Source organism: Sceloporus undulatus, chromosome 1 (assembly GCF_019175285.1).
Source record: "Sceloporus undulatus isolate JIND9_A2432 ecotype Alabama chromosome 1, SceUnd_v1.1, whole genome shotgun sequence".
Lineage (NCBI taxonomy): Eukaryota > Metazoa > Chordata > Lepidosauria > Squamata > Phrynosomatidae > Sceloporus > Sceloporus undulatus.
The window spans coordinates 371809482-371833959 of record NC_056522.1 but is presented as its reverse complement, the minus strand read 5'-3'; the positions used below and the strand labels follow the sequence as shown (position 1 = coordinate 371833959).

The 24478-nt window shown below is 40.1% G+C and overlaps 1 protein-coding gene and 1 long non-coding RNA gene across 3 annotated transcripts in view; both read left to right on the top strand.

Moving 5' to 3' along the window:
• The first annotated feature begins 2378 nt into the window (after positions 1-2378).
• MNAT1 (MNAT1 component of CDK activating kinase) overlaps positions 2379-24478 on the top strand; it is a 184401-nt gene continuing 162301 nt past the window's right edge. Inside the window, exon 1 of one of the 2 annotated variants that reach the window (XM_042445482.1) lies at positions 2379-2551. In XM_042445482.1, the coding sequence (XP_042301416.1) occupies positions 2463-2551 (89 nt within the window). In that variant the 5' untranslated portion in view covers positions 2379-2462. The remainder of the gene's footprint in view (positions 2552-24478) is intronic. The other variant, XM_042445481.1, reaches the window with a different exon arrangement.
• On the top strand, positions 9490-23024 carry LOC121919170. The gene is made up of 3 exons (XR_006101411.1): positions 9490-9745; positions 11790-11850; positions 21931-23024. It is a non-coding gene; the product is annotated as an uncharacterized LOC121919170 (long non-coding RNA).

Sequence of the window (24478 nt, the reverse complement as noted above, 5' to 3'; positions counted from 1 at the left end):
TGGAGCCCTGGGTCCAAAACACACTGCAGATATAATCCAGTTTGAGATTGCTTTAACTGTTCTGGCTCAATGCTAAGGAACTCTGGGAGCTGTAGTTTTCTGAGACAATTAGCCTTCTCTGTCAGAGAGCTCTGGTGCCACAATAGACTACAATTCACAGGATCCCCTAGCACGGAGCCAGGGCAGTTAAAGCGGCCTCAAGATGGATTATTTCTGCAGTGTGTTTTGAACCTTGGTCTCCAGAGTTGTAGTCTAACATTATTATAGAATCATAAAATGGTAGCGTTGGAAGAGACCCCAAGGGCCATCCAGTCCAACCCCATTCTGCCATGCAGGAACTCACATTCAAAGCACCTGACAGATGGTCATCCAGCCTCTGTTTAAAGGCTTCCAAAGAACAAGACTCTCACCAAACTACAAATCCCTGAATCCCATAGCATTGAGCCATGGCAGTTAAAGTGGTGATACACTGCATTATTTCTGTAGTGAGACACATACCCCACCCACCCATCACCCCAATGCTAAGGAGCCTGAAAGCAAACTCTACAGAACTCCATAGGGCTTACTTTACAGTAAAGAAATATATCCATAGAACTGCAGCCATCACTGCAGTGCAGGCACTGAACTGAGATAAGTTACTAATGGATCATAGCCAAGCCCATTATCTGCCCAGGGTGAATAGATGTCATAACCGCAAAGGAGGACAAGGCAGCATAAAATGTAGGACATTATCAAATAAAAGCTAAAAACATTAATATAAATGTAAATCCATGCTTCTTAGCCATGCTCAAAGTGCAGATCAGGGTTCAATTTCCTGCTGGAGCATTACAAAACAAACACCCGCTGGGTGACCTTGGCCAAGTTGCACTCTCTCAGCCTCAGAGGTTGGCAATGGCAAACCTCCTCTGAACAAGTCTTGCCATGAAACCCCCATGATAGGATCGCCATCAGTCAGAAAATGACTTGGAGGCACACAACAAACAGCAACTCCCCCTTGGGAGTTTCACACCACTTCTGGAAATTGTAGTTTGTTGGGAGCTGGAGACAAAGCAGGTAGAAAGAAAATCAACCCATTTTGGGATGTGGTGCTGGAGAAGAGCTTTGCACATGCTATGGGCTGCTGAAAGGACTGAGGGATGGGTCCTTGAACAGAACAAGGTTGAACTCTCCCTGGAAGCCAAGATAAAGAGACTGAGGCAGGCTGCCCTACTTTGGCCACTGGTGAGAAGGCAGGGATCATTAGGAAAGACAATAATGCTAGGAAAGGTGGAAGGAAATAGAAAGAGTGGAAGACCCCACGCCAGATGGACAGAATCAGCTAGGCAGGTCAGGTGCCTGAAACTACAGAGCATGGACATGGTGACCAGATGTCCTAACCACAAAGGAGGACAAGGCACCTCAAAAAGGAGGATGTTCAAGAAATACAAAATAAAAGCTAAAAACACTAATGGAAATGTATCAATTAATGCTCAAAATTCAATAGCAATAGCATTTACATTTCTATACTGCTTATCAGCACTCTCTAAGCAATCTGTAAGCCAACTGCCCCAACAATCTGGATGGATGGACTCATTTAGGGAGGTCATGGGCATGTATCTACAAGGTTCAACCAGAGCAGTGGAGGACAGGGGGTCCTGGATATACCACCATCCATGCCATCCTAAAGTGATCACAGGGATCCTTGGTGGTGCAGTGGTTAAATGCTGGTCTTGCAGTCACTAGGTTGTAAGTTTGATCCCAGGGCTCCAAGGTTGACTCAGCCTTCCATCCTTTCATAGGTCGGTAAAATGAGGACCCAGCTTGTTGGGAGCAACTGGTTTACACATAGGAAACTGCTCAGAGACTGCTTAGTTCAGCATGAAGCGGTTTTAGACCACTGCTCTAAAAACACTGGTCCCCAAACTGTGCCCTTGAAAGGGATTTTTTGAACTTCAGCTCCCAGAATTCCAGACTATTGGCCAACATGGCTGAGGCTCCTGGGAGCTGAAGTCCAAAAGCTCTTCATAGTTAATATTAAATGGTTTAATATGAATGAGATTCAGATGAGGTAATTAAGCATGGATGGATAATTAATGTGACTTATTACTTATTGTATGTTGAATACTATGAGTAATATATTTTTAAATATTATGTTAAGTAAATGTTATATAATAGTAATAATAATGATGACGACAACAACAGCAACAACACAAAGCCCTTAAAGGACACAGTTTGGGGACTGCTCCCTGTCAGGGCTTTTGGACTCCAGCTCCCAGAATCCCCGGCTCTTGGCCGACACGGCTGAGGCTTCTGGGAGCTGAAGTCCCGAAGCTCCGAAAGGCCCGGCAGTTTGAGGGGAGCCGCTGGGCCTTAAAGCCGAGGCGGAACCTTTCCTCGGAGCGGCTGTTTCCGGAGGGAGGCCTTTCTGGGCACAGCAGCCGCCGGGTCTTTCTGGCTGGCTTTGGCGAGGGAAGGCGGGGGCCATGGACGACCAGGGCTGCCCCCGGTGCAAGACCACCAAGTACAGGAACCCCTCCCTCAAGCTGATGGTCAACGTCTGCGGACACACGCTGTAAGCCTCGGGCGGCCGCGGGGGCAAGGAGAGGCCCGGACACACTGCAGACATCGCCCGCTTTGAGGCCGCTTTAACTGCCCTGGATCAGTGCTAGGGAATTATGGGAACTGTAGTTTTGGGAACTGTCAGAGAGAGAGAGAGCTCTGGTGGTGCCACAGTGAACGACACTTCCCAGGATTCCCTAGCAGCAGCCCCAGGGCAGCTGAAGGGGCCTCAGGGGGGATCATGTTTCTGCAGTGTGTTTGGGGCCACAGTTGGGAAAGGGAAGGGGCTCATCAGGGCAGCCAAGGGCCTTCTGGGGGCTTATTCCTCCTTTCCAGCAGGGAGCATTGAGAGGCCCTCAAAACGGGTCCAAAACAAAACCCATCAGCGATAGCTTCCTTGGCCAACTGCGACGAGGCACAGTATACTTGGTGCAAGCTTTCACAGCTCCATGGGCTTCTTCTCCAGCTTTATTTATATAGCGCTGTAAATGTAGACAATTAAAATAGATAAAATAAACCTACCTATGGCATACGCTCTACGAAAATAATAAATATATATGTGCTTATTAGTACATCTCCATCAGGCAAGATGTTGCAACCCAACAGAAGGAGGAAACAATTGGAGATCTTAGCCAGACGCCTGCATGGTGTTTCAGTCCTTAGTAAAGATGTTACACTGGGGAGGATATCTTTTCCAGGCAGGATCCTCTTCCTTCTGGCACTTATTTGTTTATTTACAATATTTATACCCGCTCTAAAGGCCCCAAAGGCTCTCACTTGGGCCCTCCCTGAGCCAGCAGCTCTCAGCCTGTGGGTTGCAGCCCCTTTGGGGGTTGAAGGACCCTTTCACAGGGGTTGCCTTAAGACCATTGGAAAACACATATTTCCAATGTTTCTTAGGAAATAATTTTATGGCTAGGGTCATCACAGCATGAGGAACTATATTAAAGGACTGCAGCATTAGGAAGAAACAAGAATCAAGGAACACAAGAGACACTGCAGACTGGGCCAGCCAGAAAAATCAGCAGTAGCAGAACATGCCACAAACCATCCTGGGCATAAAATACTGTTTGAAAACCCTGAAATTCTGGGCCATGCCAACCACTACCATGTCAGGATGCACAAGGAAGCCATTGAAATCCACAAACATCTGGGTAATTTTAACCGGAAAGAAGAAACCCTTAAAGTGAACAAAATTTGGCTACCAGTCCTGAGGAATAGCAAAATAAGGACTCAGCAAATGCAAATGGGAAACCACTCAGAGTCAGGGGCTTTCCCAGCAGATAATGATCACCAATTAGCAGACACTAATCCTCGTTTGCATTAGCCTCCCAGCCTGAGGCCAGCCATCAACACAGAACAAGACACATGCAAATCACTCCAGCGTTCCAGGCTCACATAGTATATAGATATATCTACTCACTTTTTCCAGGCAAGCATTCTCTGAAGATGCCAGCCACAGATGCTGGTGAAACGTCAAACTCTTCTAGAACATGGCCAAAAAGCCTGAAAAACCCACAAAAAACTATGGATGCCGGCCATGAAAGCCTTCGAATTCAGCATTAGGAAGGTTGGGAACCAGTGCCCTAAGTAGTTTTACAATGTGTGTAACCTAGTTGCCCCCAACAACCTGGGTACTCATTTTAGCGGCTTCTGCAGGATGCCAGGCTGAGTCGACCCTGAACCCCTGGAGGAAGGAACATCAACAATCCAAGATACGTGAATGACACCATACTACTAGCACACTGACTCTCAACCTTCCTAATGCCTTCTGCATGTTGTGGTGACTCCCAACCTTAAAATTATTTCCTAAGACCATTGGAAATATGTGTTTTCCGATGATCTTAGGCAACTCCTGTGAAAGGGTCATTCGACCCCCAAAGGGGTCGCGACCCACAGATTGAGAACCGCTCTACTAGCGGAAAACATCATGGACTTTGAACCATTACTAAGGAAAGTTAAAGAAGGCAGTGCAAAGGCAGGCTGAACATTAAGGAGGATTTACATAAATTCAATCTAGATATTGAGGAAACTGAGGCCCGAAACAGATACGCAAAAAGCACCAGCTGCAGGCTGTGTTGGGGGTGTGGTGTTTATATGACACATGCTCTGAACACAGCTTGAAGCCACGCTGAGCCTGTGCCAACCTGGAAAAGCTGTCACAAAAAGGAGCAGATATAACCCTGTCTTGTGGTTTATGAGTGAGCGGCTTACAAATTGTTAATTAGACATTTCCCTGTCCTCAGATGTAGAATCTAGAAAGACAAGACACAAAAGGATTGGGGAAGGGGAAAAGTCCAGTAGATCTTCTCTCCCTCTGGAGCCCAGACCAAGGCTTTGATTGAGATTTCCTGCATGGCAGGGGTTGGACTGGATGGCCCTTGCGGTCTCTTCCAACTCTACGATTCTATGATTCTAAGGCAGATGGACTGGAGGGAGGGCCCTTTTTCTTACTGTGGCTAGACTTGATGGAGTTGGCTTGCCTTTCTCTCTTTCTGAGGCCGGATGATGGTGGATGGGAGTGTCACGACACTTGATAGTCCCAAATCTGTACTAAGAACAATGAGAACAGAATATGCAGACTGCTTAGTTCAGTATGAAGCAATATAGAAATATAAATACTATTGTTTTTTCTATAGGAGCCCTAATGGTGCAATGGTTAAATGCCTGTACTGCAGCCACTTACTCAAAACCATAGTTTTGCGAGTTCAATACTCGTCAGGGTTCAAGCTCGACTTAGGTTTGCATCCTTCTGTAGGTGGCTAAAATGAGTATCCAGCTTGTTGGGGGCAAAAAGCTTACACATTGTAAACCGCTTAGGGAGTGCTTAAGTGCACTGATAAGCAGTATAGAAATGTACTTGCTATTGCTGTAAAGTGTAAAGATATACAACTGCAGACTAAAGTTAGAATCGTTCAAGCCATTGTACTCCCCATCAGCATGTGAGGATGCGAGAGCTAGATAGTGAAGAAAGTGGACAGGAAGAAAATAAAGTTATTTGAGATGTGGTGCTGGAGAAGAGTGCTGAGGATCGCGTGGACAGCCAAAAAGACAAACAAATGGGTGCTAGAACGATTGAAGCCTGAAGTCTCCTTGGAAGCCAAGATGATGAAACTAAAGCTGTTGTAATTTGGCCACATCACGAGAAGGCATGACTCATTAGAAAAGACAATACTGCTAGGAAAGGTAGAAGGTAGTAGAAAGAAAGAAAGAAAGAAAGAAAGAAAGAAAGACTGCATGCCATATATCTGGGACTCAGTGTAGGAGGCCACAGGCCTGAATGTGCAGAGCAGTGGAGGATAGGGGGTCTTGCAGATGCCTCACCCACAAGTTCATGAGTCAGGGTCAGTAGTTTTGTGTGGGTTTTTTGAGCTGTGCGGCCACATTCTGGAAGAATTTATTCCTAACGTTTCGCCTACAATTGTGGCTGGCATCTTCCCGAGGGTGGTGAAGAGGCCATCCACAGTTGCAGGCGAAACGTCAGGAATAAACTCTTCCAGAATGTGGCCACACAGCCTGAAAAACCTACAGAAAACTATGGATGCCAGCCGTGAAAGTCTTTGACTTCACTGTTAGGCTCGACTCAAGGAAAGTTAACAATAACAAGCTATCTGTAAGTTATCTCATTATACATATACATATATATATACACAAAAATTCAAAAATATACTTCTGGTCCCAGGCATTTCAGGTAAGGAAGACTCAACCTGTAGTTACAAATTTCTTGATGTGCATCCTATATTTTGAGTGTAAGTTGGGAGTGCCTTAGTCTGAACGTTGTGTTTACTGTAAACTTGTTGATTATTAGTGGCTCACTGTTATTGCAGTATAAGAAACAATAATACCAGTGTGTCTTACAGGTCTGTTGTTTACTGATGTAATGATATAATACATGTGAAGCTCTTTAAAGAGCTGTGCAGGTATAATAATCATGGTAGCTTCAAGTTAGAAGATCAAGCATCAGTTGCATAAAATAAAAATACATGAAACAACATTCCAGGGAGTGTTATGAAAAAGGAACATGAACGAGGAAAACATTGTGAAGGTATCTCCGTTGATGTGTTCTACTTGTTTATTTATTAAAATATTTATATTCAGCCCTCTTATCATAAGATCTCTAGAGTATTATATACTATTTATTTATTAAAATATTTATATCCTGCCTTTTATCTAAAGATCTGAGGGCGGGAGGATTGGGTTTCCCTTCTGGGATTCTCTCTTGATTAAGAAGTGCTGGGTTTCAAGCCAATACCATTTTAGCTGTCATGGACAAAATTGGATTACACACGGTCCTTTCTTTCAGAATGTCCCAGACTAATAGGTGCTGCTCACAAAGCAATGAGGTGTGGCTCTTCAGGTGAATGGCTGCAGCTTTTTCATTTCAGTTTGCATCTCTTCTTTTTCATGTTAACGTTATTGATTTGGTTATTGAATTCAAGGGAAAAAAATCTGTCAAAAATATTATATCACAACCATTTATAACATATTAAATCAGAACCAATATGGCTTGTACTAAATTGTACTTTAGAACTGTTATAGTCCAGTAATGGGAGAAAGTAAGTACTGTACCAGAATTTGTCCAAACAAATCTTATTAGTCTGAAATTGCCTTTCCCAAAGAGGTTCTTGAAGACAAAGTAGTTTGTATCGGATTACTGAAAGGTGCCAATCAGGTTTGGGAAAAAATAGTTGAAAAACGAACAATTTTTTTTGTTGGTTGAAACTGTTTTTGTTTGTTGTCTAAACCAATTTTTAGCATTATTGTTTTAATGAAAAAATTGAATCCTATTAATGCCATGAATCATTATTTTTTTGTCTTAGAAAGCTTGATCAATCATGTTTTAATGCATTCTAACATCAACAATTCAAAGTTATTAGGCTTTTATATGATTTATATCTTTCAATAAAACACTATTTTTCACTGCTTATTATTCCTGTTAAATCTGAATATATGTAGACTAAACATACAAACTGCTTTCAGAGTTGTTTTGGCTGACCATGTTAATTGAAGGATTTCTTTCTGAATGTCATTTCTTGCACTATGAAATGAAATGGTTAAAAAGAAGCAACTGACACTGGATCCTTGTCTAACAATGAACAACTGCTGATAAACCGTTAAAATTAAAATGTGTAAATTCAAGACGTCACTGTTGTTCCAGTAAGAGGGTTAGAAAATAGCAATAATAGCTGGACTTTTAAAATACATATAAATAATCAATTAACAAAAAAGAGAAGAATGGTTTTTAAAAAAGTCATTTGGTGGTTTAAACTAGCCAACCCCAATTTAAAGAATGCAACAGCACTTTACAGAGTGGGAGAGAAGGGCTAGGGACAAACTACATCTGAGCAGTAGTAACAGGAGCAGTGGTTGCAGTAAGTGTAGTAACTTTTAAACTATTGGCTATGATTCTCCCTTAAGATCATGCTTATCTACATGGAGATATTTTTGTATTTGCTTCTGGTATCCATAAACAGAGTATTTCCTATGCTTAAAATTTAAACTATACAACCTTAGATAGTCATTTCATGGTATACTACTTTCTTACATTCAGGGAGTTTGCTCTTGGTTTTGGCTATTTTTCATTCATTTGAAGGAGCATTCAAATGTTTAGATCTTCACTTATAGTTTGAATTGGTATATTCCTAGCAGGGCTGTTCCATGTGATTATTTTAAAAGTGTAGATAAGCCTTGGGAATCTATTGAGTGTGCAGACTTGATTATAATTTCCTGGTGGTGATGGTGAAGGATTAGATGTCATTTTATGGCTGTTGTGACCTTGGACCTCTAATCCTTTCATAATGATGGGAGTCTTGGTTGTGATGTTGTAGACCACTTCTAAGGCACAACATAGTTAGAAGGAAAGCTACTTGCCCTTCTTTTCTTTCCTTCCTTTCGTTGTTGTTACATGCCTTCAAGTGAACTTCACCTTATGGTGATTCTGTCAAAGGATTTTCTTGGTACAGTTTCTTTGGATGTGGCTTACTATTGCCTTCCTCTCAGGCTGAGAGAGAGTGGCTTGCCCAGTGTCATCCACTGGGTTTCCATGGCCGAGTGGGGATTCGCACCCTGGTCTTCAGAGTTCAACAGAGTTGGTTTAATACTGTATATTCTTGACTATAAGCTGATGTGTATAAATTGAGGGCAGGTGTGGGGTACAAAATTATGGATTTTGATATCAACTTGATATGAAGTTGAAGTTAAAACTTAGGGGCATGTAACAAAAAAAGCAAAGGAAAACAATGCCAAAGAAATTACAAAATTCTGGCAGGCTCACCTGAGAGGCTGGATGGATGAGGAGGGAACTACAGTAAACTGTGGCCGTGTGATGTGTAGGGGAGGCGACCAGGCCCAGGTAAGGGGAAGAAAACATGCAAATGTTAAAATGGATGGAAAGGCAAAGGAAAGAAAATGGTGCCTATGTTAGTAGTGATTTTACCCTTTAACTTTAATATGATAACTTTGTCTGGTTTCAACCCAGAAAAGCTGACATATACAAATGTCTTATTCACATCCTTCAAAGCTTGATTCCTTTTGGTGCTCCTTTAAGAGGAAGCCCCCAAGAGCTGCTACTGCTGCCATTTTCTTGCCCAGGCATTCAAAAAGGTCAGAAGTGGCACCATGGCAGAGAGAATAGAAGGGGCTGGCGCTCCCAGGACAAACTAATCTCACAGAGCCTTTAACAATATAGTACTTAGTGACCCGTGGATAAGTAGACCAGATTTTTGGGTCAGTATTTTGATTACATTTATTCTAATCAAAATTTCTAGACTTATTCTTAGACAGCCAGTGTGGCGTAGTGGTTTGAGTGTTGGACTATTGCCATTGTTTATGCACAAAAACATGTGGCGTGCTTGTGAATGCACAGCCTCCAGCATCTGGTTTTGGTTGGTAGTCTCCCATCCAAGCATTAACCAGGGCTGCCCCTGCTTTGTTTCCAGAATCAGATGGGATTTGGTGCCTTTAGGACACTTAAGACAGGGGGAGTCGTACTGCACATTGAGGAAGGGAAGGTATTCTTTAGCAGTCTCTCATCTAACTACTAACCAAGGCAGACCTGCTTAGCTTCCAAGGTCAGACAGGATCTGGTGCCTATACTTCCTGCTTAAATTTCATTGCTTGAAATGAATCTTAGTTGATAAAATGTAGATTTATCACATATCTCACAAATGTTTTAAAAGAAGGTGAAGAAAGGAAATACCTGCATGAAGTAAGTTTAATGTGAAGACTGTTACGTTGAACAGGGAAAAGAAAGTTTATGGCTGGTTGTAAAATGTGGCCACATGGTCTCCAAGAGTCAGGGACCAGAGTCTTTCCATGAGAAGTACGGAAGTAATTGAAAGCAACCACATCTATTAGTTAATAATTGGGCCTTTGCTTGAGTGTCTATTGTTGTATATACCTTAGAGAAGGAGGAAGCATTGCTATCTCAGTCAAGATTCTGGAAGGGTTCCATTGGGATTGTGATTTGGAACAGCCATAAACTTGCAAAAATTACTGGCTTGGAATTATTTTCAATGGCCATTCATGAGCCCACATGGGGGGAAACCAGACTTTTGGGTTCTTAACAGACTGATAAAACAACAACAGAGAGTAAGTGTAGTGCACTGATTAAACAAGTATAGCTGAGCCTTTGGGGTGTAATGGTATGACTGTTGGATTAGGACTCTGGAGACCAAGCTTCCAATCCCTGCTTTAGCCATAGAAACCCACTGGGTGACCTTAGGCAAGTCACATTCTCTCAGCCTCAGATGAAGACAAAGACAAATGCTCCTCTGAACAAATCTTGTCAAGAAAACCTGGTGATAGGTTCACCATAAGTCTAAAATGACTTGAGGGCACACACCACCACCAGCAAAACATTTTACCAAAGCCACCTACCAACTAAACCTTCTACATAGCCTTCTAGCAGTTGGCCTAATAGTGAAGGATAGGGGCAGGAGATTTAGTATTTTGCCCACTTCTATGGAATTCACCCACTAAGTGAGTTTTTCAATGCAAGGCTACTCTAGAAAATAAAAAAATATGCCGAATTCCAGCTTTAAATTCTGTGACTAGAATTCTTAGATGCTGCTGATCAAACTGTTTTGTAGGGTTTATTTTATTTTGCCTAATTCTGAAATTTAGAAACATTCTCATAGTTAATTTTTTAAAACTATGAAGTCAAAGGCTTTCATGGCTGTCATCCATAGTTTTTCGGGCTATGTGGCCATGTTATAAAAGAGTTTATCCCTGACATTTCGCCAGCATCTGTGGCTGGCATCTTCAGAGAATGATACAGTAAAAGCGTATTTTAATTGATTTTGTGGAGGGTTGTGACCCAAATGAGGCATAATGGGACATCTTTGAGTTTGAAGAATTCTGCTCTATCTCTGCCTGGACTGTAGATTGGTTTTTAATGACTATATCTTTATATGTCACGCTCATGCATGATGCTTTACAGGCTTATTTAGATGATTTTTAAATTATCAGTCCACCCATAACTTTATTTATATCCTGCCTTTCTCCCTGAAATTTGGGGCTTGAGGTAACTAAGCCTCAAGGAAGAAAATACAATGAATTATGAGTTTTAAAGTATGCATTGGTTTTACACAGATTATATGTTTATTATTGGCTTAATACGTTATGAGCGCCAGTGTGGCGAAGTGGTTTGAGTGTTGGACCTGTGTATCTGGAAATCTGAGTTTGATTCCCAATTTGACCATGAAACCCACTGGGATACCTTGGCAAGAGACATGCTCTCAGCCTCAGGAGAAGGCAATGGCAAACCTCCTCTGAACTACAGTTTTTTGTGAGGATTTCGGGCTGTGTGGCCATGTTCTAGAAGAGTTTATTCCTGATGTTTCGCCAGCATCTGTGACTGAGAATACCAGCCACAGATGCTGGTGAAACATCAGGAATAAACTCTTTTAGAACATGGCCACATAGCCCGAAATCCCCACAAAAACTATGGATGCCGGCCATGAAAGCCTTCGAATCCTCTGAACTATTCTTGCCAAGAAAACCCTCTGGTAGGATCATCTTAGGGCTGCCATAAGTGGGAAATGAGTTGAAGGCATACAACAACAACAACAACATTGGTTTTATATGCTGTTATGTATTATGTTCTTATATGCGCTTATGTGTTATGTATTTTTTTAAACTGGCGTTAATGTATGTAGTCTGTCCTAGTCTAATCACTTGCTGTTCTCTGCATCTATCCATGAGAGGTGGCCAAGAAATAAATATTACTATTGTTATTATTGTTGCTACAGAGTATAAGGATGGTGATATGAGAGGTGGAAGACAGAAAGAAAGAGTTGAGGAATAAAGAAGGTACAGTTTTAATGATAAGAAAGTTTAAGAGAAGGAAAATATATGTTTAAAGTTGCTAAGAGAAGGTAATGGTGTGATATTGGAGAAGGTGAAAGGCTGGAGGAAGGAATGGATAGAATAGAAAACAGATAAGTAAAGGATTGGTATGTATTAATATAAGATGTTTGAGAGATTTGATTGTCTAGTTTGATTGATTTTGTTATTGATTTTGACATGTGTGTCTTTTTAGATATTAATGTATATATAAAGTTTATAGATTTGGGTTTGAATGGGTTTGTATGTATTTGTTTATGTTGTATATTTTATGCTGCATGTCTTTTTCATCAATAAACATTATTTATAATGTTTAAAAAATAAAAATATATATTATTGCTACCGAATATATGAGGACAGTTTCCTGCTTCCTGGAGCTTACAGTGTGAAATTGGGATGTGGGGGGACAACAGAGGAAAGGAGACAGAGGGGGTAGTTAAAAAAGCAAGATGCCCTCAGTTCAACTGAGCATGCTTGGTTTAGTTAGAGGCTGAGTTAGAATAAATACCTGCCCCTTCTAGTTGACTGTCATTTCTAGTATAGGAAGGTAGCAAAACTAGCTGTCTTATTCTGGAGCCAGCCTGTTTTGTGTCACCATGGTCAGTTGGAAGAAACCGGTGAGAAAAGGACAGAAACTGAAAAAAAAAATGTTCCCTTTACTCATGCTATTTGGAAAGTAAACCTTTTTTATTTGTTGCATATATTTGTTTATTTGTTGGTTACTTGCCATGTGGCATTGTGTTGATTGTTGCTTTTCTATTGCTTTTACTTCATTGAGAGAAGAAGAAAAGCTTGTTTTGTTTTATTTATATTCCGCTTTTGCCAGAAATGTGGGACTCAAGGCAGCTTACAATGAATGATGTAAAATAAAAAAATTAAAACATCCTGTCAACCTTTTTCTTTAAAATGCCCTTAGAAATAACTTCTAAAAGTAACCAGGTAGCTATTAATCATTACACTGATAAACCAGCTATAATCTTGCTGTTCTTATAGGCCCCATTGAAATTAATAGAGGTCGCCCCTCCTTGAATATTCAAGATCGCGGATCTCAAGTCCGTGAGAATGGAGGGGCAACTGTAATTTCAAGTTCTTTACAATTTATGGCTATCTAAGGCAACCATATCATGAGGTTTTCTGGGGCTGATAGTGTGTGACTTGCCCAAGTTGGGTTTCATGGTCGAATGGGGAATTGAACCCTGATCTCCAGAGTCGTAGTCCAATGTTCAAACTACTATGCCATGTTATTCCAAAAAGACTGTGTTATTTGTACATTGTCACACCCAAACTCTTGTGGAGGTCAAACTTTGCTAGGAAAAAGTCTCTGGTTCCGTTTTGTTCTTCAGAGTACAGCAGGACAAGACTTGGACCATGGACTATTGGAATTTGGCCAGCAGAGATTTCTAGGTTACCTGTCTTTTCCTATGCCCCACTTCTTGTAGGCCAGGGGTGGGCAACTCTGGAAGGCTAAGGGGACACATTGGTCTTCCAGTATACCTTGGAACGCCACACCTGCCCCCTCCACCCACCTCTGAAAAAGAACCTAAACTTTTTGCTCTTAAATTATGTTCCCTATCCATTATCTTTCAGATATCCTTAAATACAAAGACTCTTCCAAGCCCAATGCATATGTAGCCATACCTTCCGTGTGTTCAATGTAGCTTTGTTGTTGTTGACTGCCCTCGAATCAATCTCGACCCAAAGCAAACCTGTGGATGAGACATCTCCAAGATGTTTATCACACTATGCTCTTAAAGAGGTACTATTCCAGTGTGACTCCTCTAGCAGCCTCCTGTTGCATGCTGGGATTGGCAGTTTTAAGGAGTTGAACTTCTCTGCCTGAGAATTCTAAATACCCCTCCTTAAAACTGCCAATCCCAGCATGCAACAGGAGGCAGCTAGAGGAGTCACACTGGAATAGTATCTCTTTAAGAGCTCGTCTGATAAACACCTTAGACTCCCTATCATCCACTACTCTTCTTAGTTCTTGCAGATTCATACCCGTGGTCTCTTTAATAGAGTCCATCCCTCTAGCATGCAGCTTTCCCCTCTTTCTACTTCTTTCCACCTTTCCTAGCATTATTGTTTTTCCAATGAGTCGCGTCTTCTCATGATGTTATTAAAGTACGACAGCCTCAGTTCAGTCATCTTGGCTTCCAAGGAGATTTCTAGCTAGATCTATTCAAGGATCCATTTGGGTCTTATTTTTTGTTTTTTGAGGCTTTCTATGGTATCCTCAGCACTCTTCTCCAGCACCAGATCTCAAAGGAGTTGTTTTTCTTCCCAAGTAGATGTACTTCCCAAGTAGATAGGTTACAGCCAACCTTTATTACTTCTGGGAGGGCTCAACTACTGCACTATCACTGTCATAATATTCCTCAGTCCTTGATCATCTCTGGTTGATAATTCCCAAAGAGATCTGGAAGCCATGCTCTATCAGGAGTTGCTTAGTGAGTTGGGTATGTTTTGTCTGGACATGAAAGGATGTCATATTGAAGAAGGAGTAAGCTTGTTTTCTACTGCTACAGAGACTAGGACATGGATAAATGGATTCAAACTACAGGAAAAGAGATTTCACTTTTTCTTTACTTTCCTACACTTTAAGAAGAATTTCCTGATTGTATGACCTGTTCGATTGTGGAATTTGCTGCATGGCAAGGGGTTAGACTGGATGACCCTTGTGATGTCTTCCAACTCTGTGATTCTAGGATTCTGGTAACTACAATGGGGTGTTGGTGGTCCAATTTTGCCAGATCATTTTAGTGGGGTTCAGGCTCTCATCTTGGTCTTGGGGGGGGGGGCTTGAGCCCACACATCTCTACTGTTTTTGGGTCCTTGGCAGCTTCTAATGTGTTTGTGAAGTCCATAATCCCACACCAGTCAGAAGATCATTTTAGAACATTGGCTCATATAGAAACACATGGAGTGTACTATTTTTGCAGGTGGGGGGAAAGTTGGAAATTCTTATTTTTTCATATCAAAAAGGAAACTTTTTTTAGAAAGAGTGTATCCTTCTTAAAAAAAAACGGAGGAAGGAAAAAAGTCTGGTTCAGCATCTAAAGTATATTTGTTGAAGGTCAAATGCTCCACCAGCAAAAGCAAAGGCAGCATTATTATTTTAACCCTGCCTGTTTCAGCTGCAGATGTGATCCAGAGAGAGTTGCAATCTTTAAGATAATATACATTTATAAATAGAAGATCTGATCGCTTTGACATCTTCCTTGACTCTCTATGGCTACAGTTCAAGAAAAGGGCTTTGTGCTGCAAAGATTACCTTAAATGCAGAAGTCTGGGTAGATGAATTTGGGGCCAAGAAATGGGCCAAAGCTAATAACGATGCCACTTGTGATTAATTCATCTGGAGCACTTTTACTGTCAGCTAGTCAAGACCTGATTTTATGGCTCCTGTTAAGCTGAATGAAAGTTCTTGACAGTAAGCAGTTTAAGATTGAGGAATTGGAGCTTTCATTTCAAGCAGCAGAAACATTTAAGGGTATGTTTAATTTTACCCTTTTAATTATTCCGTCTGAGATCTGTATTGTTTAATGTGCAGGAGTGAGCAATGTTTGAAATCCAGTTCTTTCTCAAAACATGGTAGCAATTCCCTAGCTCTTATGGTGTGTTTGATAAAGAGCTGACTTTTACATTTGCCGATGTGGTAACAGTCTAATGATCTTTCATTGTCCCTCTTGGAAACAGCTGTCTGTATTAGAGCTGGACAAATATTAGTAATACTTAAAGCACATTTCTTTGGTTGTACCACCTCAGCTAGCCTGGCGGTTACATAAAAATCCATTCCCTACCATCTCCAAAATGTTGACCATTTCCTCACCTGAAACATCGGAGCTTGTAAGGCTGATATGTATAGCTTACTTGACTGGAAAGAGTATTAGAGAACTCTGGTGAGCTGTTGACTTTTTGGAAACAAATAGAGATGACTGATGATTATGATATTTTTGTAGGCTGACTTTCCCCCCAATTTTGGGATTCAAATTGTAATTAAATTACTGTTTAATTACAATATAGTTATATAGAAAAAGGCAACAATAAAATAGAATTGAACTATTAACAGTATTAAAACAATTTTAAACATACATTATTAAACCAAAAAAGTAATTAAAAAAGCCCTTCTTACAAGGATTTTCCATAAAAGCCTTTAGTTCTAAAAGCTTGTCTGAATAATGAAAAACTTCACCTGTCAATGGAAGGACAGCAAAGAAGAGACTGTTCAGCCTCCCTAGGGAGGGAGCTCCAAAGTCTATGGGCAGCCACTGAGAAGGTGCTCTCTTGTGTTCCCACCAACTGTATCTGTGAAGGTGATGGAAGTGAGACGAATTCTCCAAAATTAGACAGAGCTCTAAGGTTACATCTGAAAGTTTGGTGGCTGAAGTTCTTTTGGTTCTGTCAAACAGTATCTAGGTGTTTTGTACATCCTCTTTAATTCTTTTGGGATATAGTCCATATATAGCATTATTTATTCAGTTTTCACCATCTAGAATGCTGTTTTCTTTTTGGAAGAACAATACAGACAAAGTAGGTATTAGCAGTTCCATCCTCTCTAGGTCACCCATTAGCATTCCTCCATCATCTCCATGTAGGGAACCAACTTCTTCCTCAGTCTTCCTCCTGCTCCAAACATAATCCCACTTTCTTTTTTTTACAGTTTTTAACCTCTCTTGCAAATGTGAGATCATTCTGAGATTTAGCTTTCCTGAATTTCTTCCTATAGCTGCTGGCTATTTCTTTGTAGTCTTGCTTGGTGATTTGCCTATCTTTCAATTTCCTACACATGCCCTTTTTTAAAGACTAAAGATTTCTGTTTCCTGATCTTTTCATTAGCTAGTTAGGAGGTAGGCTCCTTATGCATGTGTAGATTCAAACAATTTGTAATTTCCCCCATTAATTTCAAGCTGTTTTGTTTGTTTTTGAATTGGTTGCAGTTCTCAGGGAAGCGTGACACCAGACTGGGACACCTTTTTCCATTACTCTGCAAATGAAAGCAAATCTTTAGCAGGGTTAACTTGGATTTTTTTATTATTTAAAAATTTGGTTTTCTAGATGGAGGCTAATGCCTTAGGAAACTTGAATTGCCCAACAAGAATATCACCCAATACAGTGGTCAGATTCTCCAGGGTTAGGGATGAACGATCCCTGTTTATATGGAAAAAGCGCAAACTAAAAAAAACCCCTCACTGTTCTTTTTACCCGAGAGAACAGCTGTCTAGGATCTCCAGGTCCTCCAGTACTTCTCTATGGTCAACCTCTGTCAGAGGTTGATCATAGAATCATGCTGGAGGACCTACAAATGCCTAGAGAAGAGTTTTCTCTAGGAATGTCTAGGTTGTCCTGCACAACTCTATGGTCAACTTCTGGCAGAGTTGTACTGGAGGACCTAGAAATTCCTAGAGAACAAATGAATCAATACTGCAAATAATCAGATCCGCAAAAGTGAAAGCCACAAATGTAGAGGGCTAACTGTATTTCCTTTAGTATACTGTACTGTAATTGTTTTTCCTCCCTAAATTTCAGAGGTGATATCTACACTCATCTTTCCTTTTCTTTTGTGTAATCAGTCCCAAAACGATGCGAGAAGGTTAACTGCTTCTGCTTTATTGACCTAGTCTCTTATTGGCAAGGAACAGAGTCAAGACAGTCAGTTCTCTTGTTGTGTTTTTCACCTTCTGGACCTTACAGTCTTGTCAGAATTTGATTTCTGATCGATACCAGGATAGCCAAAGTCTTCCATTACAACTCTCTTTCTCCTATTTCAAATGTTTGGTCAGCTGATCTACTAAGACATCCCACAGTCATGTCACGATTGTCTCCCTGTTCTGTAACTTTATACCCAAATGCGTTCACTTGCCTTCAGTGCAAAGGTGTCATCATCTCAGCCACCCATGTGGACAATTTTGGATTTTTAAGTATTTCAGATTTTCAAATTCCAGATGCAGGAGACTCAGCCTATACTACGTTCCAGTCATGAGTTGCAAGCATCTTCTATGTTGCGACTCTCTCTAGTTGAAATGGTCTCACAAGGAGATCAGGCATGCTCCCAGTGGTAAATTCAAAAGAAGACCCATCCAGGCATTGTAAGGGTTCATTTTCTCAACAGTTAATCCTATCATTTTCCTCCCTTTTTAAAATGAATGACTTTGATCATCCAGCTACTGATTTTATTGCTTCTGTTCTTATTGTGACCTATTTTATGTTTTTTTGAGAGAAGCAATATAGGAATGTTCATAATAAATAAAACCAATAAAACAGGGAAAAATATACATATATGAAAGAATTCTTTTGATTGACTGAAAGCCTCTCCAGATGATAAAGTTTTTGTTTTGTTTTGTTCCTGTTCAAACCAGTTTCATTTTGGAGATCCATATGACGTTTCTTCATCCCAAAACATTTCCTAGGAACTCTTGGCATTATCAAGGGTTTCTAAATTTCCAGGTTAGCTTACATCAACCTCTTATTTCCCAAATGACAAGAATTTCTACTTGGCTTTCTGTTGGTATTATCTTAGAACTAGCTAAGATGGCCATTGCCAGTAAACACGGCTCTTGTTTCCAGACCACAGATTCAACAGAGATCAAGCAATGGAAAGAGAAAAATTTGCACCCAAACGAAATGATCCCAACATTTAACTAGTGTCATATTGCTAAAGCACTTAATATTTTGATTCAAACTCATGAGAAATAATAATGGAAATGGGTGAAAATCAATTTCTGAAATGTTGCTTCAGTCTAGACCAGTGATTCCCAAACGTTGGTCCTCCAGATATTTTGGCCTTCAACTCCCAGAAGCTCCATCCAGCTTGGACAACAGTCAGGAATTCTGGGAGTTGAAAACATCTGGAGGACCAAAGTTTTGGAATCTCTGGTCTAGATATTAGTAGGAGGGGGAAGGACACAAGGGAGAGGGCAGTGAAAGAAATGGGATATTTCAAGAGAGAGTTTGGATGCAAACCTGGGAGTATGCACGCAAAATCAAAAGAAGAACTTGAAACTTTTGACTCTACCAGCAACTTTCCCCCCATCTGGATCAGCCCTGAGACAATAATTTCCTGTGTCCAGATGTAAAAAAGGACTTTAAATTTCAAGGCACTGTATAATTCTAATTTATTATACTTTTGTAAGCCAACTTTTGTCCAGGTGTGGAGCTGTGGTATTTAGGTATGGGCTTTCTCCTTTGTGGATATCGTTCTTACAAGTCTGTTATAGAAGTGATTAATGAATCAAACATCCAGGAGGGCCTCTCCTTGAGTTATCTAACTGTATAATTTCTTTGTTATGTAGGATGAGTAATAGCTGGATAAAAAGTTTGCAAGATTGAACTTTTTTTTAATTGATGAAACGTCAGAATTATTATGTATCTGAGACATGAAAGTGTTTCTGAGTAGAAAGGAATTCTTTATTATTGTTAGCGTGCCTTCCTTTGTTTCCTCAAGCCATCCATAGCCATTACCTTAATTGTGTGCCCTGTAGGAATGATGTTAAATACGACTTTAATGAAATTGTTGTGTGCCTGTGAAAGAGGCTAGGGAGAAGAAACACATCCGTTCTTCTCTTCCTTTTGTCAGTATGTTTAAATGCTGTGAAAATAGTACACTTCTTGGCTGTGGTTAAGATGCAAAGAGATAAGAATCAAAAGTAAATGTTGCTTTAAGCTTTAATTGCTCAAGCTTCTCCATGTTGTGGCTTCGCAGTGAACAACAGAAACATGCACTGGAAATCCATTGATGGGAACAGAATGATCTTGGTTTTGATTAGAGCATGTTAGCTACTTGTCATGTTAGCAGGTCTTGAGGAAAAAGTCCTGCCTTCCTTGCTGTCATAGAAATTAAAATGAACATATGGCGGGAGGAGCAGCATCACTGTGGCAGAGGTCTGGTGAGCAGCAAGTTGTATCTTCTTGCTTATTTAGTTTTATTGCTGAAAGCAACAACAGGGTTCATACTGTTTTATCACTTGGTTTTATTCTTTTCTTATATATATTTATTCACACATACATACAGTATATAAAGAGAGAGACAGGGAGATAAATGGTTGGTATAGTGGTTTGAGTGCTGGACTACAACTCTGGAGACCAGGGTTCAATTACCCAATTACCCACTGGGTGATCTTGGGCAAGTCACATGAACAAATCTTGCCAAGAAAACCCCATGACAGGTCTTAGGTCCCTATGACAGGTCTCAGGGCAGCCATAAATCGGAAACTACTTGAAGGCACACAGCAAGAACAACAGATATCATAAGAGTTAACATGGAAAAATGATTTGAATGTTGGACTAGGAGTCTGGGAGACTAGTGTTCACATCCCTCCTTGGTCATGGAAACCCACTGGGTGACCTTGGGCAAGTCACATGCTCTCAGCCTCAGAGGAAGGCAATGGCAACCCACCTCTGAGCAGATCTTGCCAAGAAAGTCCAATGATAAATTGGTCTTAGGGTTGCCATAAATTATAAATGACTTGGAGGCACATAACAATAATATTGTAAACGATTTTGCAGTATTGAAATGTACAGTTGTAATATACAATGTGCAATAATGTACAATGTACAATTATAATATACAGTTGCAATATTACACTGTTGTAAACCACCTCAAGAGTGAGTGTGGTGTAATGGTTTGAGCTCTGGGCTAGGATTCTAGGAGACAAGGGTTTGAATCCCCATTCAGCCATGGAAATCGACTGGGTGACCTTGGGCAAGTCACACTCTCTTAGTCTCAGAGGAAGGCAGTGGCAAACCCTCTCTGAAGAAATACTGCCAAGAAAACTGCATGATGCATTCAGGCTGAGATCTTTCCCAGGTGTTCATACTATTTAAAGATTCTTTCTGTTGGAGAGACCTAAAATGCATTTAGGTACCTTAAACTTATATTTATGAAACCACATGTACTCCCCCCTGCTCTGATTTTCCTGCACTGAACATTAAACTCTTAAGAGGGATTCTATGGTTTTGACTGAATGTGAACAATGTTCAGTTTTTTATTTTATTTTATTTAGAAAGCGATGTAGATTTGCACAGCACTGTACATAGAATGGATAAAATCGATAAGAATAATAAAACCTGCCAGTGGCATACAATCTAAAAAATAACAAATGCATATAACAGTAGATAGTAATACAAGCTAGAATAAAATAAGCAAACAACATGTTAAAAACATCAAATAACAGACATCATGTCAAATATCAGATGTCAAACAAAAACAGTCACACACTACCTGGAAACGCTTGCCTGAACAATATAGTCTTTAACTCAGTTTTAAAACTGGTTTGAGAAGTGATGACTCATGTTCGTGGGGGAAGAAGGTTCCAGGAGTGAGTGGCAGCAAGTGAGAAACATCTCTACTGGAAGCATTTCTGTGGAGAGAGAAAGGACCGGTAAAGGATTGGTTAAAATACAAAGATTTGTTAATAAAAGATGGGAAAACTTTCAGATTTAAGACAGAAGAAGAATTAAAAGATCAAAACTATAAAATTCACTGGTATTTAAAATGGCAACTAAAAGAAAGGTTCAAAACAGATCAGAAGGAAAATAAGATTGTTGAAGAAGAACCAGAATGAGAGAAATTACTAAATTTAGAGAATAAAGGTTTACTCTCCAAACTGTATAAATATTTATTAAAAATAGAACTAGAAAAAGAAGTAATCAAAAACAATATGATAACTTGGGCGCAAAATATAGGACACAATATAGAGTTAAACCAATGGGAATATTCCTGGAATAAACGTTTAAAATATACCAGAAGTCAAAATATTAGGGAGAATTACTATAAAATGTTCTATAGGTGGTATATTACCCCAGTTAAATTAGCTAAAATATATGGGACAAAGGATAAATGCTGGAAATGTTTAAAAGAAAAAGGAACATTTTTTCATTGTTGGTGGTCTTGCCCGATAATCAAAAAATATTGGCATGAAATTCATAATTTAATTGGAAACATGTTAAAAATCAAAATGGAATTTAAACCTGAAACTTATTTATTAAATATAATTGATAGCAAATTAGAAAAAAACTATGGTAGAATAATCTTTCATTTGATTACTGCAGCAAGGATTGTATTGGCACGAAAAAGGAAAGAAGAAAATACTCCAGACATAAAAGAATGGACAGAAAAAATATATGAACTGGCCGAAATGGACAAATTAATAAGACTATTAAATGATGAAAATATGGAGGACTTTAAAGAATGGGAAAGTGTGATAACTTTCCTACACCAAGAAGATAAGGAACTATGTATAGAAGGCTTCAAAGATTAAAGTAATCTTAAGTAATAGTTACGAATATAATAGAATTAATACATTGATTAGAACACAAGTCAGTAGTTTAATAGAATGGCCATCAAGAATTAATAGGAAACTAGAGTCTTGAAAGCTTTTATTGAGATGTAGCATACAGAATGTAGTAAATAAAGAAATAGATAAAAAGGATCACAAATGAAATGTTAAAGATTATTTCCATGTACAAGATAGGAAGGATTGTGTTAGTTATGTGTAGGACATGTAGATAGAAGTTGATTTTATGTTTATGTTTAGTTAGTGTAGTTTGTTTTCGAAAGTTTGATAGAATGAGTAGAATGCGTAGAAGAAAGAATGTTTTAGTATGTTGAAGAAGGTAAGCGTCAGTGAAAGAAGTTTGAATAGTAAAGAAGAGAAGTGGATAGATTAAAGAAATAAAGAAGGAGAGAAGGAAGGAAGAGAATGAAGAGAAGGTAGCAACGATAGAAAGTTTGTATATGAAAGGCAGTAGGTTTTAATGTAAAGAAGGAAAGGAACACTAAATGTATTATGTATAGTGATTAGAAATGTTTGTCTATGTTTGTTTGTGTTTTGTAAGTTTAATAAAAATTAATTAATTTTCAACAACTCACAAGAGATCATACACATTGACAGCACCTACTCTCTGGAATAATCGAAATCCGAGCTTGCTCCACTTTGGATGCCTTTAAAAAGGCTCTGAAGACACATTTATTCCGACTGGCATATCCATCTGACTCTTTGTAGTCACTATTCTTTGATAGATTTGCACACCATTGGCTGATAGATTTTTGGCCGTGTGTTTTTATGTATACTGAGATATGTTGATTTTATATTTTTAACCTGTATGTAACTATATTCTTATTGTACGTTGCTTTGATCATTGGAAAAGCGGTATATAAATAAAGTTTTATTATTTTGAATTATTTTTAAAAAACGAAAAAGAAGGGACGAATCCAGGAAGGGGCAATGGAAATCCTAGGCTGGGACAGGAGACCTTGACTACCAGAATGGAGGGAATGAGTAGGAATGTAAGGAGAGAGAAATTCAGATAGATAAGGAGGGGCCAGCCCATGCAGGGCTTTAAATGTCAACAACAAAAGCTTATACTGAATGTGGAAGGGGAAGGGGAGCCAAGGGAGGGAAGATAATAGAGGAGAAACATGGCCAAAGCAGCGAGTGGATGTAATAATATGTGCAGCTGAATACTGGACAGAAGTTAAAGGACGAAAGTGAGAGAGAGGAAGCCCTGTCAGAAGAAGATTACAATAATCTAGTTGCGAGACCACTAGGGCATGGGCCAGAGTCTTGGCAGTAGAGGCCAAAAGAAATGGATGGATTTTAGCAATGTTGTAAAGAAAGAATCTACAGGTCTTGGCCGTGGCCTGGATCTGGGGGAATAAACAACAGAAAAGACTCAAAGATGAAACCAAAACTGCGGGCTTCCTGGACCGGCTGAATAGAGATGTTGTTAACAGAGACAGAAAAGGAGTATTGAACAGAGGACTTAGGTGGAAAGACAAGAAGTAGGAATGGGGAAAGTGGAGCTTGAGGGGTGGCATGTGGCCTCAGCCCCATTTTTTTTGCACCCAAAGCTCCTTCAGGACACCCCCAACTCTACTGGATCCCCTCAAAGTTTTTAATAGGGAGATCAAATAGGCCATAGATCATACAAAGTACAACAATTATGCCATAATGCAGTGGTTTGTGGTGCTATGCCCCCAATGCTCCCTATGACTGAAATCGAACTCAGAAGTGACTTCCTATTTCTTTTGGGTCCATACAGACAAATCACTTTGGCTTGCTTGAGGGTAAATGGATGCACATGCAAATTGCCCTCCATATTTGGTACAGTTGCCCTCCTCTCTCCTAAGGATTAAACCTGCAACCTTCTGCATGCAAAGCATGTGCCCTGTACCTCATCTGAGGGCTTCTACCTTCTATAGATGACCTATTGTTGGACATAGTATAGCAAAGCTTGGAAGTTACTCTTTTGAACTACAATTGCTAACTCACTGCAGCTTGCATGCCTACTAGCTAGCTGGGGGCAGGGATGTAGCCAGGATTTTGGGAAGGGTGGGGTCCAGACTAAGTGCCACCATTAAAATGGGGCTTGGGTGGGGCAGCGCAGCAGCACACACCATTCACTGTATTTAACGGGAGGGGGGTCTGGACCCCCCCCCCCCCCTCCCCCCCGGCTATGTCCCTGCTGGGAGATTCTGGAAACTGCACTTTAAAAAGTAATGTTGCCAAATTCTGGTTTAGACAGAGCAGTTTCTGCCCAGTTAAATTCATTTGGTTTAATGTTGTTTTCCTTTGGAAAGTCCAGAAATATTTGGTGG